Consider the following 14948-nt stretch of genomic DNA (forward strand, 5'->3'; position numbering starts at 1 on the left):
TTAGCCTGTTGTTGTGCTCTTGTAGCTAGTTACAATCTCTCTCTAACTCACGCATACACACTGGTCTTCTACAGAGCCAGCCTTGCAGAATAGCCCCTGTTTGTTTGGAAGTGTCCAACCTGTCAAACCCACATGCCATGCACTGCTGTCTGACACGCACAAATGAACACATCTCATCTGTGCTGGTGCCGCTTCTGCTTTCCATATACTGCCTCAAATGTGAGGGAAAGAGAGGAGAGGGATGGAGGGAAGGATAGAGAGTTAAAGCCAGAAACTCCAGAGATCTCAGGTTTTGTCCCTTACGTCAATCAGTCTTGTTGTACCAGAAACTCTGCTGTCGCTTCTGTCGGAGCTTAAAAATCGTCCTCTGCTGTACGGCCAGAGTCAGATAAAATTCAAAGCACAGCTGGGGGGAGGCACAGAGCACCGTAGCACACTGGTTGCTATGGTTTTTGGTATGCTATTAGTTCCTGAAGGCAAACTAAGGTAAAATGCAGCCAAACAGCAAAACTGTTACGGGTGTATTTGTATTAATCTAATTAAGCATTTGAAAAAGCGAAAAAATGTTATTCAAAAAAATGACTGTCAGAGCATTAACTGTTAACAGAGTCAAATTCAGTGCAAAAGTGGAAAAGAAGCTCTTTCCAGCCTCTAAATAGGCAAATCGTCTATGTGTCATGTATACAGTAATGGGGGGATAAATAATTCAAAAAACCAGCCTAAGGCCAAATCAGCTTCGCTGCTCACACTCGCTCTGAAATCGATGTTCTGGGAGGAAAAAGGCGTTGCACTTTAGTCAGTTTGGCCCGGCCAATGAAATGACTATGTCACTTCTGCTGGAGCAGAGAAGTGGAGGGATTAACATGATGAAGAGATGAGAGAGAAGAGAGTGAGAGAGCACAATGAGAGAAAAGAGAGAGAGCAACAGAGGAACAAAGAAAGAAAGAAAGAAAGAAAGAAAGAAAGAAAGAAAGAAAGAAAGAGGTAACGGACACAGAAGGAGGGATTGTGAGAGAGTGAGAGAGGCGTTCACACATAGAGAAAGTGGCTGATGAGGGTTCTGGTTCCAGGAATAGCAGATGCTTCTACTCAGCGTGAAGCTGTAGCTGTAGGAGTAGTTTAGTTTGGGCATTCCTGTGGCTGTCTCACTACTTCTCAGAGGTTAAGCACCACTATCTCTTTGTGCCCTGAGTGACGCATAACTTCATCACGCATGGTTGAGAGTGTCGGAAGAGGAGGAGAAAGAACCATAGAGAGACACATTAAGCAAAAGAGATGCAAAGGATTGAAAGTGAAAAAAGGCAAACAGAGTTTAGATTAGAACTTGAACAATCCTGGATTTTTGAGACGGACACCGATATATATTAAAAAATCAATACATCAGCGGATATTCTTTTTTAAACATTATATAACCTTTTTTAACCCAAAGAGCATCTTAACACCATGCTGAAAAGCAGTGATTGAGTATCTTTTGGCTAACAGTTTCTGTTTCATCTCTGCGTCATCAAGGTGTAGCCAGAGCACCTGGACCACACCCCACAGTGATGTCACTGTGTAAGAACACGCCCTAGAGTACACTTCTATGTCACTGCAGCAAGGTGAAAAGTTAAATCAGTGCAAAAAAGATTTTCACTGGGTGTTTAGGTGCTCTTTGAAGAGCTGTGACCAAATATGTACTGAGCGGGGCATTTTAAAGTAAAAATAGGCAACTTTAAGCAATCAAATATCAGTAAAATTTGATGGTAGTATGTGGTATGATGAACATTAAAAGTTTTCTTTGTCTTGATCTTGAGCGAAAGAAACACAGACTCCACCGCAGAGGAGTTGTTTTCAAAAAGGAGAGTGACGTCAGAAGTGTGAAAGTGTGGAAGTGGTTTGGTTACAAAACATCAGATGCACAACAAACCACAGTAGTAGGTAAGAAGTGCAGGGAGACTGTGACAACAAAAGGGGGACAACATAACAAACTTATTTCACCACTACAAGCAACTGGTTGAGTTACGAGGAGAGCAAAAGATCCTGTGAGAAGAGTTCAAAAGCTATTCTGAGTTGTAAACCAAGAACGTTTTGTATTTCGTCTTATTGTCAAGAATATAATTATCACAGAAATACTGTGACACATTATGATTTTATTTTAGGGCTACGTCGCTCACCCCTAGTGGGGCGACACATTTACAGAATTCCCATCATGCTTGTAATAACCTAAAATGGCTGAATAATACTTCCCCCCTGATCTTTCTGGCTCTGGTTCAGTTGTACAGGTGGGAGCATAATGGGATGTTTGGTACTTTGAGGCAGGACCGGAGCGCCTTTGCTCACTCCTTTCTGTCATTTTTCTGAAGCAGAGCCATGGGACCGGCTCTGATAGCTAGGCAGCTAATGTCAACATTGGACCACGGAGAGTCATTAGGCATAATGTGGTGCTGCCGAGTGCCCGGGACTCTGCTCCATAAAAACAGGTGGTCCCAGGGTCACCCCTCCCTCCTCTACCCCTCACCTCCTCCACTTAGCATACCTTATGGCTCTGTCCCTCCCCTTGCCTCGTTCTCCAGCACGCCCTCCACCATTACCTCAGCACACACGGGAAAGGTTATTTGGACAATTGGTGGTGATTAGCTCTTGATTTGGCTCATTCTGTATGTTTGATCAGACCAAGGCGAAAGCCAGTGCGTGTCAGGGCGCAGCTGCGGCTCGGCCATGACTGGAATTGGGTGAGGAGAACCAGAGGGAGAAGGAGAGGAAGGGAGGACGCAGATGAGAAGGAGGTAGGGTTGAAGAGGGAGAAGAGGAGGAGCGAGGAGTAGGGGGTGTAGGGACCTCTAGGGTCCTTTGCTTTCTTGGCAGTTTGAGTTATGGAGTCGGGCTGCCGGCAAAGAAAATGTGAACTGCTTTATTCCTGTTATTCCAGGTGTGGGCCCTCGTAAAGAAAAAAAGAAAGAAATCCTTCTCATTCTTCCTTTCAACCTTTCGTCCAACAACCTGCTTCCATCCCCTCTGTGCCCCTCCTGGGTGGTGGACTACAAACAAGAAAAATGTGGGTGCAGCCTAATCGCTGGCTGGTGAATCGGGTTATAAAGTCTGCTTGTTTGGGGGCTGTGCTGGCTGGATTGGATGTGCTGGCTGCACCAATCTTTGGGTTGGATGGGGTGGGTGTAGGGCTTAGGGTTGGCCCAGTGCCTCAACCTGGCTGGTTAGGCCAAGGAATTTTTCTCACAGTAACGGCTGTTCTATCCATCCCTCCATCCCTTCATCCATCCATCCTTCCACTCAGAGAGCCAGCCAGGCAAGTAGGAAGGCCTCTCACTATCTGGGTGTTGAGCCAACAAATCCCCACTCCACTCCTTTGGCCTCTCCTTTACGCCCATATATCAGGCTGACGGCTGCGGAGAACCCGACATCCAGCCAGCTGAATAAAAAAGAGATTAAGCACCCACCCGAATCCATTTAATTACTCGTTCAACAGCTCTTGGCATGTAACTCCAACCGCTGTGAGAACTTTGGTGTTCTTTAGTCTTTACTTTTGCTCCCCGTGACCACAGGGAGGTTGACGGAGGTGGCTGGTCACAAGAGAAATCTTCACCTTGGTAACTCAAACAATCTCATATTCAGTTGTTGTGACTGCATGTTTGTGCGTTCAAAGTTTAAGGCTTGGTTACTAGGGTGTGTAAAGGTGGGGGGGTGGAAGTCAGATGAACCACTTGACAATGACATCACAACTGTTGACATCTGTATCTACATAGAGCTTCTATATCAAGTATAGGGATGGGACATAATATCGCTACGGAAATATATCTTGATACTTCCTTTTGAGATGTGATTATCGATATGCTGGCACCAAATATTGATATTTTGATTAAAACGTGGCACATTGGAATGATGGCACACATGAACATGGACATGTGGAGTTAGCGTCAAATTCTGTGAAACTGACACCACGATGCAGTGAATAAATACATGCACGTTGCCTTTTTAGAGGTATTTCATATTCTTCAGTTAGACAAATATAGTGATGTATTGTCAGATGATTGCCTTGCAATGTATTGATTATTGCAGAGTCGCAGTATCGTGATACTATTGTTATCGTGGGCAACAAATCATATCTTATCATGAGTTACTCTGTGATTCCCTAATGAGAGTCAGAATTCACCAAACAGAACAATAAAAAATTGTACTAACACCAGTGCAACATAACCACTGTACAGAGAAGAATAACTTCACCTTGATACAAGGCTTAAACAATATCTTTGTGCATTCATGTGGTGTCGGAAGAATTAGTTCTGAACTTGGAAAATCCATATGAACAATTATACTTGAAGTCACGAATGCAGAAACATGGCAGACGAAACTAAATGTTAGAAACTATTTTATTATTTCACGTATTGCATATAAAATGTTTGATTACATGCCATTTGGAATAAGGTAGTACGTTGTTTTCAGTAGATGCTGTCCATGTAAAGTGAACTGAACTAGGTAGAAAAGTTATTGATTAGCAATAAGCAATATTTTAGGGAATGTACTGGCGCAGCAACAATTCAAATATCACTTTCTAATATAAAGCTTCAAACTTTAAACAGATATCAGCGTGTTATTTCAATGCTCTGAGCAATAAAACATGATGCACCATCTTCGTAGCGTCCGTTTTGTTCCCACATTATGACTTAAAAGTTAATTAAAACAACAAAGTCCAAAGAAGGACTTCCAAGAAAAAGACATGGGGCCATGTGAATGTAGTGTTAACCCTCCGACGGCACACTAATGAAGCGTATGCCTGCATTATATGAGCAAATAGTAATAAACTTGCTTTACCCTCATTTTAGAGCCGAGAGGTATGTATTGAATCAGTAAATCACACATTGAGGATATAACATAGACTTGACACTGACCAAAATGAGCGAACAGTTGATACATGATGATGTATTTGATATCTGATGTGTTTCTTTAAATCTAGAAATTTGAACTTCTGCATTTCTGTATTTTCAGAGAAAACTGTGAACTTTGGGAGGCTGTGAGGCCTCGATGGGGGTTACTTAAATTTGACAGGATCTTGGCAATAAGGCATGAGAGTTCACAAGGACGGGTTGCAACCGCAGTAGACGGCATTTATTTTTTTGGCATCTCTTTGCGGCGTGCAACAGCCTCCAATCAGCAGCTACGATATGGCCCGTTGTCAAGAATGCATCAGTTTGGCGGCAGCTTGTTTGCTTTTGAGATAGTGGTGAACCAGGGCGGCAAGAGTTGCTTTTCAATGTGTGTGACACAACAAAGAACCAGCTTTGATTTGTCTCATGGCCAGCACTCACATGGATTTGTGCAAGAGTACGTGCACGCAAGCATGTTTACATTCACACACAGTAAGCCTTGAGAAAGCAATCAAGCCCATGATATACTGATGATGAAAAATTGCTCAGCAAGCTTTTGTGACTGAAACCTTTTCTTTTTTTTTCTAAAACCACAGTGCCACATTTAGTCAGGGTTTATGTTTAACAAGGCCCTCAGTCCCATCAGGGAGAGCTGAAGGGGCTGAGTGGCTGGAGGGGGACTGGGCATGTGGGAGAAACCTGAGGGGAACCCAGGGTGCTGCAGACTGCAGAACAGTCGCATGACCTTTTCTAGAATGCTGCCACCCGCCTGCCACTGAAACACGGTCTGGCTAATTAAAGTTTCAGGGGCATTGGATTTTCACTGGCACAGCACACCTCGGGCAACCTTGGGGGCTCTTAGGCAGGCGATACACACAGAGGGAAGGATGGGAGATATAAGAAGAGAGAGAGAGAGGAGCCGTGGAAACAGCTGAACAAGAGGACAGCCACTAGAGGACAGCACGGCAGATCCAAGCAATAACAGACGAAGTCAGTGGCTTTTCCATAACACACAGGAGAAAGGCTATATATTAGAATGCAAATCTACAATCACAAACATGCACACTACCGGGGTATTTTACATAAGCTCCGACATGGTTTGCCCTTCCAAATAGTTGTGCTCAAAATATTCAAGATCATATGGAATTAGAAATGAAATTGAAACTGTCCAACTCCGTACAACTGGGTGAATGCAAGAGCTAAGCGAGAGATATGCAATGTCAAAAATGCTGAGTGCTTTTCCAAATCTTATCAGGCCGCCTCTCTGGCTAATGGAATTTTGATGGGTCAGTATCAAGAATAAATGCATGACTTATGACACGCTACCGGGAGCATTACCAAATATACTGGACAGCATGTTCCCGTCTCCAAAGGATCACTGAATAATTGGCCGCGTTTGACCAGGACATTTCTGGAAATATGGCCAAGAAAAGGTTATGCAACCAGACAGACTTGCTCATGGCCTGTATTTCACAATCTGCTGGCCTTGTCTCCATTAATGATCTTGACCCCCTTTTCACCATTTTAGAAGTGAAAGGGCCTAATGGAGCTGAACAAAGCTGCTTGTGTGTGTGAGTGTGTGTGAGAGACAGAGACACAGAGAGAAAGAAAGCCCCTGTGACTGTTTGTTACAGCTTGATGAGGTCTTGGTCTGTGATTCCTGGGGGAGGTGGTCCAATCTAAGCTTTATTAGGCCTTATTGAGCTGTGCACAGGCAGGTGTGTGTGTGTTTTCTCTATCAAGAACATTTGGCAGAGCTTTATGAGTACCTTTGTGTGTGTCCCTAAAATACACACGGTTGGTAGCAGTTTAATGGGGTGTGCAAGGTATTGTACATGGACCTTCATTCATGCCTGTCATTTTCTTCTCAGACGTGAACTCATTCCTTTGATCAGTTTGACATTTAAGAGCTTTTACATTTCATTTGTGTACATGTATATGTCCAATGCCTGTTTACCAAGATGACAACTGTGGGGTCTAAGTATGCAGCAGCCTACTTTGCTCAATATTTGTGTAATATCTAGGTGGTAATATTTAGGGAACATTTCATAAAAACTGATGCATGGTCACAATGAGCTCTCTTAAATACACAGTCCGACAAATACTCAATCAAATTTTTCTGGTTGTTTTCACGGCATCAACACACTCAAACGTAAACTTCACTGGGAATTTAATAATTAGAAATTATCCCAAGCATCTCTTTCTGCATTCTAGTCTCTAAGAGGAAAAGTGTTCATATCCATGCATATCGGACAACTTATACACCAAAACTGATAAAACATTTCTTCTAGATGAGGTAGAGCAGTATTTTGATACAGTTAAAGCAGCTACAAGAAACTTTCATGATTTACTAATTGGCGGCCCCTGTGGAGAAGAACGGTATGAGCAACATCACCTCCTGTGATGGTGAAGCACAGTAACCTAAGTTACATGGAGTCTTGTAGCTTATAGATTCTGTTGCTCGGTAATAGCAATTTTATCGGGCTGAAGTTGAAGGTATAGAAATTTCCTGGTAATGTTATGTCTTATGTAGATAGCCAATCTTGTCGCTGATGTCTTGTTTGCTTATAGAGGTCAAATAGAGGCATCAGTATTAAATTGATAATGTTTCATTACCAGTTAAAAGTTCCTTGTAGAACATTTAAGCTAGTGACTGATTATCCAACTACGGAGAGTAAAAATTAGCCAGTTTTGGGCTGATGAGCTGACTACAACTGGTGGCCAGAAGGACTTGATTGACATTTGACCTGGCTGTTTGCTTCATGGTTTGATGCCCATCAGCTACAGCTGCTGTACATCCTTTAATGTTTTCAAAAACCCAAACTGGTTTTCTATCTTGTCTAAGTGGAACATCCTCTTTGTAACATATCTCTTGTGTCTCCAGTCCATTAGCTATTTATTCAGTTAGTTACTCAAATATGATCTTGTCACAGTTATTGTGACTGGGGGACAAGCAAAGAACAATTCTCCATCTAAATGAAAAGCGTTTTTTTCCCCCAGTAAATGCTTTTTAAGATGACGGATTAAATTAGTGCCTCTATATATTCAAAATGGATTTGACCTTTCATCCATAATGGTTATTTATGATGTCAACTTTCCAAGAGAGGCAATTGTTTCTTGAAAAGTTGACGTGGAATATATAGAAAGATTAATATGGAAACATCAAGTTTCCATATTAAATAAATTAGAGTGGATGACAGTTATGTATGCTATAGTTAAATAATGAGCTGTGAGTTGGAGTAATATATATAGAGGCAAACTAAACACTACATACAGCCATGAGAAGCACATCATGGCCAAGTACACCCCACAGCAGCATTGGCAAGTGTGACAGAGAAACCTCTGTATTTAACGGTAATTGTTCCAAGTACTCACGGTTGGCAGAGTTTGATGAGGTCCTGGTCGGTGGTCCCAGGTGGCAGGCCTCGGATATACAGGTTGGTCTTACTCAGCTGCTCTGCCCCTCCCTGGCTGCAGCTGTTGGTGCTCGGGCTGGGAGGAGCCATGGGATGAGGGGGTGGAGCATAGGGCTGCTGGGAAAAGAAAGGAGAAGAGAGGAAGACATTTAATACAACAACAGCTAAATAAATAGGTGTAGGATGATAAGTGAAAGAGTTAAAAAAAAAACACTGCGAGGCGATGGGTGAAAAAAGAAAAGCTTGCGTATTTTGAGACAGCAGAAGAAAGTGTGAGCGGGAGTGGGAAAAATATATCTTTTGAAGAGAACAGCAGGCACTATCAGTTCAATGTCACAGCAATTACGTGAGTAGACATTTTAGAGCGGCTGTGATACTGAGAGGATGAGATCAGGGTCACATAAAGATGAAAAAATTCAATCCAGCAGCAGAAATTAATGAATAAAAACTCAAGAAGTCACACATCTAACCTCAGTCTCAAATAATAAGAACACACTGCGGGGAAAACATTTTCACATAGAGAAAAAAGCTCTGCACAATGCCAGAAAAAAAAAGATTTTCAGTTGAGTTGACACACAGCTACTGTATATCTCTACATACACTTCACTTTTCGTCACCTTTATTCTGCAATAAATTATATCTGAAGTTGCAGGGCTTTATCCTTCACATTTTACTGAAATCAGGACTGCCAACTTTTCTACTTTTTTTTTATTTAAAGTCAGCATTTCAGCAAGGGACTCTGTGAAAATTAGGGTTCATAAGGCTTCCAGTAGCGTATAACGGTTTTAAATGATGGCAACTTCCTGCTTACTATTCATAACCTCAAAACCAATCTCGGTACACTGTAAAACAATTTACACCTCCGAGGGTGTGATATCTTGATGCAGAAATCCTCTCCAGCCTATTTAATAAACATCTCAATATGAAGGTCTTTTTTCAGTATAATCTCTGTCTTCCAAGATGTATTCAAAATTTATTAGATATCTGATTCTCTCCCTTTCTTCTTCTCCCTCTCTTCCCCCTCCCCTGCTCTCCTCATGTGTCTGTTGTGCTGTTAGTGTAGATTTATGGTATAGGAGTCAGGGCCCCCTGCTCACAGCCCATTTATATCTCTATTGCAGGGACACTGCACATAGTGACAGAAAGAGAGAACCGCGGCCCTGTGGGCATGAGCGCAAAGAGAGAAACAGAAGAAGAGAGTGAGCAAGGAGGGAAGAGAGAGAGAAAATGATGCACACTGCAATAAAGTAAGTGAGTGATGGATGAAAGGGAAAAGAAAAAGTGGTCAGAGAAGGAGAGGGACATGACTAAATACCACCACCAGCTCCAGTTAACCACATTAACCCCTTATCCTCCCCAGAGAGAACCACAAGACCCCATACCATGCTGGAAAAGCACATACACACACAGTTTAACACGCACACACTCAACATTAGCCCTCCAATCCGCCCCACACGTTAGCGGCGGCTGCCGAAGCATGGCTGATTTGATGCGCTATTTTAAGCGTGTGTGCCATGCCAGCGTGTTGCCTCCCACTCCTCAGACAAAGAGCCGGGGTCCCTGGAGCGTGAAGAGGGAGCCACGTCCATCAATGGACGGCCAATTACCACGCTGAGCTAAGTGGAACTGATGGGCAGCCACTCGCTGTGCTGGACACACACGCACACAGACACTGTACATAGGTCTATGTTTGTGCACACACACACACACACATATGCCATGTGACAACACAGAAACACCTTTTTCACACAGAAGCCAAAACAGCCATGTGTGCTTAACTGTTTTAAGTCCTTAGGGGCAACACCAACTGTTCAGGTCTCAGGTCAAGTAGCAAGTCCTGTAGGGCTTGTCCCTGTCAGGTCACAAGTCTCCACATGAAAGTCCAAAGACATACTGAAAGTATCTAACGTCTTTCAGCATTCGAACATTTTTATCAATGCTGTCTTTGTTTTCCTTTCGAAGCATAGGCCCAATAATTAAGTATGCATTATGTGTGGCTACGCAAGGCCTGTTGCTGTTATAATATTTATTTCTATTGCTTTGGATTTTTAAAAGATCCGAGCTGGGGAATCAGGGGCACCGCTGTGGTAAGATGTCAACTATGAACCATAGCTTCCCTGGTTTGAACCCAGCCAGCATGTGTTGCAAATCCCCTTCCTGCCCTCTCTTCACTCTTGCTTTCTGAGAAAGGCATCGCATTTTCCCAAAAAAACTGAACAAGAGTTAAATGTATTAATCGCCAAGTCTTAATCTACTGCTGTGGACAGGGGTGGCAGCAAAACCTATATTAGTCACCTAAAAGAAATCAATATCAAGTCTATCCTATGTTAGGAATATTTTCACTACTTCAGCGTGCTGTCAGACAGCCCTTTTCATCGGTAAAGTGAAGCTGTAACATCCATCTACGCTCTCTCAAAATCAGACGTTGCTGGTCTACCTCTGCCTTGACTGGTTGGTTGTTTTTTTGTGTTATTGTTTGACTTTGGTGTTTTAAAGGGTAAGTTCAAGAGAATCATCAAAGACACACAACAACACAGACAAATTAATTAATCAGAATGTGATTGCTTTGGAGAGAGCAATGTAACTTCTTCGGTTCCCTGTCATAAAGAGTTGTCATACGGCAAGGTAAAGCATTGAAAAAAATCCTAAATATAGCATACTCTCATGGATTATTTTCGGTTGATCAAATGCGTTTCCGTCCCAGCACTACATGGCTTCACTTCCTGCACAGGTACTCATGTTGCTTCTTCAAACTGGGGGGGTGTTCCTACTGCTGTCTACTGTAGGTAGGTACAAGCCCTCCTCAGAGCACCCAAACTATTCCTTTAACCCCCTCTTCCAGCACATTGTGTCTCATACTACTTTGGTTGTCTTGGTTACACAGGCTCGAATGAAAAAAAAAAAAAATTCAAAACTAGTCTCCAGTCACTCACGTTTTCGTATAGAAGAATCTTAATCTCTCGAGAACTCCATGGGAGTTATTTTCTCCCACTCAAAGTCACTGGAATGTGCACAGCTGCAGTTCAAGCCTCAACTTTGAGGCTTTCACCTTACATCCCCCTCTTCATGCCTCTTCTTTTTTATTTTTACCAAGTCCACTCGGGCTTAAATTACACTCACAGTACTTAACATACTGTGTGACACGTACAAATTCACCAGCACAAACAGGAGACACTGCACAGAGTTGCTGTCAGCGCTGAAGGTTAATTGAAAGGCTCTCTCTCTTTCTCGGGCTTTCTTTCTTTGTTTTAGCCCTTCAGTAATACACGCAGCCCTCCTCCTCCTTCTCCTCCTCCTCCTCCTCCTTCTTCTTCTCCTCCCTGGGCTCCAGGCTTGGCTTGCATCCTGGGCTTTGGAATTCGTGTGTCCCGCCCTATCGATTTGCTTTCATTTTTTAAGGTCAGAAGCTGAAATCTTACACAATGAGGCATAGAGGGTCAAAACCAGCCCATTACTTACAGCGTTGGACGAGAAGGCAGAGAGCGAAGTTATCCGAGGGGAGAGAAAAAAAGCCGGAAGAGTCCCAAGGGATGAAGAATGGAATGGGTGCCGAAGGTCTCAGAGGAATGGCGACTGTTGGGTGGATGGGACGGGGTGAGTGGGTTTAATGTCGGATTCTTGGAGACCTAATGGTGTTTTTTTTTTGTTTTTTTTCTATAGAAAAATGTAAAGGGAGGGAGTCTCTACTCTTGTACTCTTGAGGAGTGGAGTTTAGGATAAGCAACATGGACAAGAAGTGCCAAAAGAGGAGGATCTTCAAATGTGTACTCTATGTACTGTATATGCGTTGGGAGCATTATGTGACCTTGTACAAGCGAGGGAGTGATATTAGCAAGCACACATTGGCTGTTGCTTCAACACACAAGCACGCACATATTTACACATTCCCACCAAAAATGCTTCCCCCTTTTTATTTTAAATCAAATTTCTGTCTTGGCTTCCTCTGGTCGGCCCACTGCAGGTTAATAACCGAGCTTGTTTCTCTTTTCCGGACGCCTCTGTGACTGCTGTTTACCCTCAGCCTGTCAGTCTGTAGGATCCGGCTTCTCAAATACATAATAAATACGGGCCTCGTGTGTCAGGACAATGAGGATTGAATACAGCACTTAACAAAGCAAAAGAGGAAAGAGGATGTAAGATGAAGGGAACAGGATTGACAGACAAAGGAGCAAAAAGATAGAAAGAGTTAAAAAGAGGAATGGAGGAGAAGTGTGTGGGGGAATAGCTGGTTATGACACTTCAAAAACCTCCAGGTGGTAAATGAGAAAAACCTCCATTCTCCCTCCTCCCTATCCAGCTGTGACAAGCCGCTACAGAGGCTTACTGGGGATTTCAATTTGCCGCACTGTATTTTAGACGGGCAGGATGGTTTACACAGGCCCAATTTACCGAGCCAGCCGTGCAGGGGGGTTCACAGCCTCTGTGACATGCCAGGGAATGTTTATGAGTGTATTAAGTGAGGATGATAAATCTAGCGTACGTTACATAGGCTGAGGGCACACAGCGCTGCACTGTATATTCACACACCCACACAAGGACAACACATATTTTTATTTTACAGACCACAGCTAGCCCTCTCTGTCAGCAGGAGTAATATGTAGACCTGAACCTACTGTGCGCATTGTTATTTACACGGTCACGTACTGTACAGGCCAACACAGCATCCTTGCACAGTATGAAATCTTAATGCATCGTACATGTGCTTTTGCAACCTTACTATACTGCATATGATTGTGGTCCCCAGAACCATGTATTTCTAAAGCATCAACCTTTTCGAAGCTGGCAGGCCCATTCTTGCCAGCTTTGTGACAATGCATTTTTTCCAGATAATCAGATTTTGTTGGGAGCAGGAGGATTTTCTCAACCTACAGCTGGAACACTTGATCTATTAGTTTCGTAAAAATAATAATAAAAAAAATCTAAATCACCAAATTTTGAGGGTCCTTGTTTTCCCGGGATTGTGATGAGAGGCAGATGAGAGCAGGACAGAATGACAATAGATTAACTTTTTCTGCCTCAATGACTGAATTTAAAACCAGATGTTACGTAGCTCCCTCACACGAGGATAAAATATGAGCGATCTGGACAACGAGAAGGTTATCATAATAATAAAAACATAAATAAGGGAACATCAGGTATAGTCCTTCACTATACTCGTTGGAACTGAATGTATTATGTTGTGTTTTGGAGAGAATTTAACATGAAATACCTCTGCCAAGATGTTTTTTGCTCATGTCCATGTCTTTGTTTGTTTGTTTGTTGGTTGGTTGATTTTTCAGCAGGATTACACAGAAAGTACAGAACGGATTTTCAAGAAATTTGGATGGCGGTTGGGTCTCAGCCCAGAAAAGACCTCATTTAGGTAATACTGCATGAATCCTAATGAAAAAGATGAGATGTATTTAGGTGGCTAGTATCTATCAATGACAAGAATTTGATGTGGATCCCAAATTAAAATCTGAATCTAGCAGATTTAAATATTTTTTATTTGATTTTGGGTTAGACTTGAATGAATTAAAGGGGACTGTTAGGCCTTGGCGGAGGTATGCACTCTACTAGGTGTCATTCTAGTTTTAAGTTTGCAATATAATATGAAGAAACCTGGAAAGTCAGTTTTCCCTTTTTTCCATGTTGATATCCAAGTTTTATCTTTAGATAAGGAGTTTCCCTTACTCATATAAAAAATGTGAAAACATACTATGTGAGGGCGCAGTGTTTGCCAAACAGAGAGGAGGGCAGCCACAGCAGTAATTGGAATGAAAGCAGGGATGTGGCTTCCCTGCCTTCCTCCCTTCCTCCCTGCACTCTGCAGGGCAGGGCTGCGACTGGAGGAGAGGCGGCTGTGCACCACCGTGGTAATTGGCCCTGATTTATAGGAGGCCAGAGCAGTCAGCGAGAGCTAGCTCGACACTGGCAAGAGGCCAGACAAGGCCACGCTGTCAATATCAGTAAACCAACCCAACCCGCCCGAACCCCCACGGCCAGGACGCCACTACTCCAGATCAGCTGTCACAATGCAGGAGGGTGCACATGTGTGTGAGTGCTAGGTTCATGTGTGCGCATTTCCCGTCCTGTGTGTTCCTCTATTTGTGTGTTTGCGTTCTGTGAGTCACTCGAGTCAGACACACACAAGAAAACCTGCCATGAAAAATGACAAGCCGTCTCCTTAAATTGAAGAAAAAAGCCTCTCAGCTCATCCTCCATTAATTCATGCTGGCAAAGTCTCTGCAAAGACTCTTAAAGACAAGCATAGTCCCAGAGGCATCCCTTCCAAACTGCCAGAACTAACAGCTAGCTCGGCGGTCGGGTGCATTCACAGCAGCCTCTAAGCACGAAAGGCACACAAATCCCCCATCCATCCTGGATAGCTGCTTCCAAACCTTTAGCCCTTAAACACGTGTTTTTGAGAACCGCCGCCGCATCTCAATGTCGAGAGAAGAGGGAGGGACGCTGAAAGACAGAAGGAAGCAAGCTATCGCCTGTTCTCCTTTTGCCTCTCGGTTTCACGCCTCGCTCTTTCTCTCTTTGTCTATGTCTGTCGAGGTAAACCCACAGCCAGAGGAGTGAATAGCAAATCATCCCCAACTCACCTGGGAATGCAGCGCTGCTGATGCTACAGCCAAATGTATCCTAATAGGGAAGAACGAGAGCTCTCTGTTTTGGGGGGCCACGG

At 43.3% G+C, this 14948-nt stretch overlaps 1 protein-coding gene across 7 annotated transcripts in view; it reads right to left on the minus strand.

Annotated features, from left to right (window-relative positions):
• Window positions 1–14948, minus strand: part of LOC311272635 (RNA-binding motif, single-stranded-interacting protein 3) — a gene marked incomplete at its 3' end in the record, with an annotated part of 290445 nt that overhangs the window by 155395 nt on the left and 120102 nt on the right. For 6 of the 7 annotated variants that reach the window (XM_084379187.1, XM_084379188.1, XM_084379186.1 and 3 more), the window contains one exon: window positions 8235–8392. In XM_084379187.1, the coding sequence (XP_084235313.1) occupies window positions 8235–8392 (158 nt within the window). The remainder of the gene's footprint in view (window positions 1–8234; window positions 8393–14948) is intronic. The other variant, XM_084379191.1, reaches the window with a different exon arrangement.

Source organism: Pagrus pagrus (assembly GCF_965226575.1).
Source record: "Pagrus pagrus genome assembly, chromosome: 17".
Taxonomy (NCBI): domain Eukaryota; kingdom Metazoa; phylum Chordata; class Actinopteri; order Spariformes; family Sparidae; genus Pagrus; species Pagrus pagrus.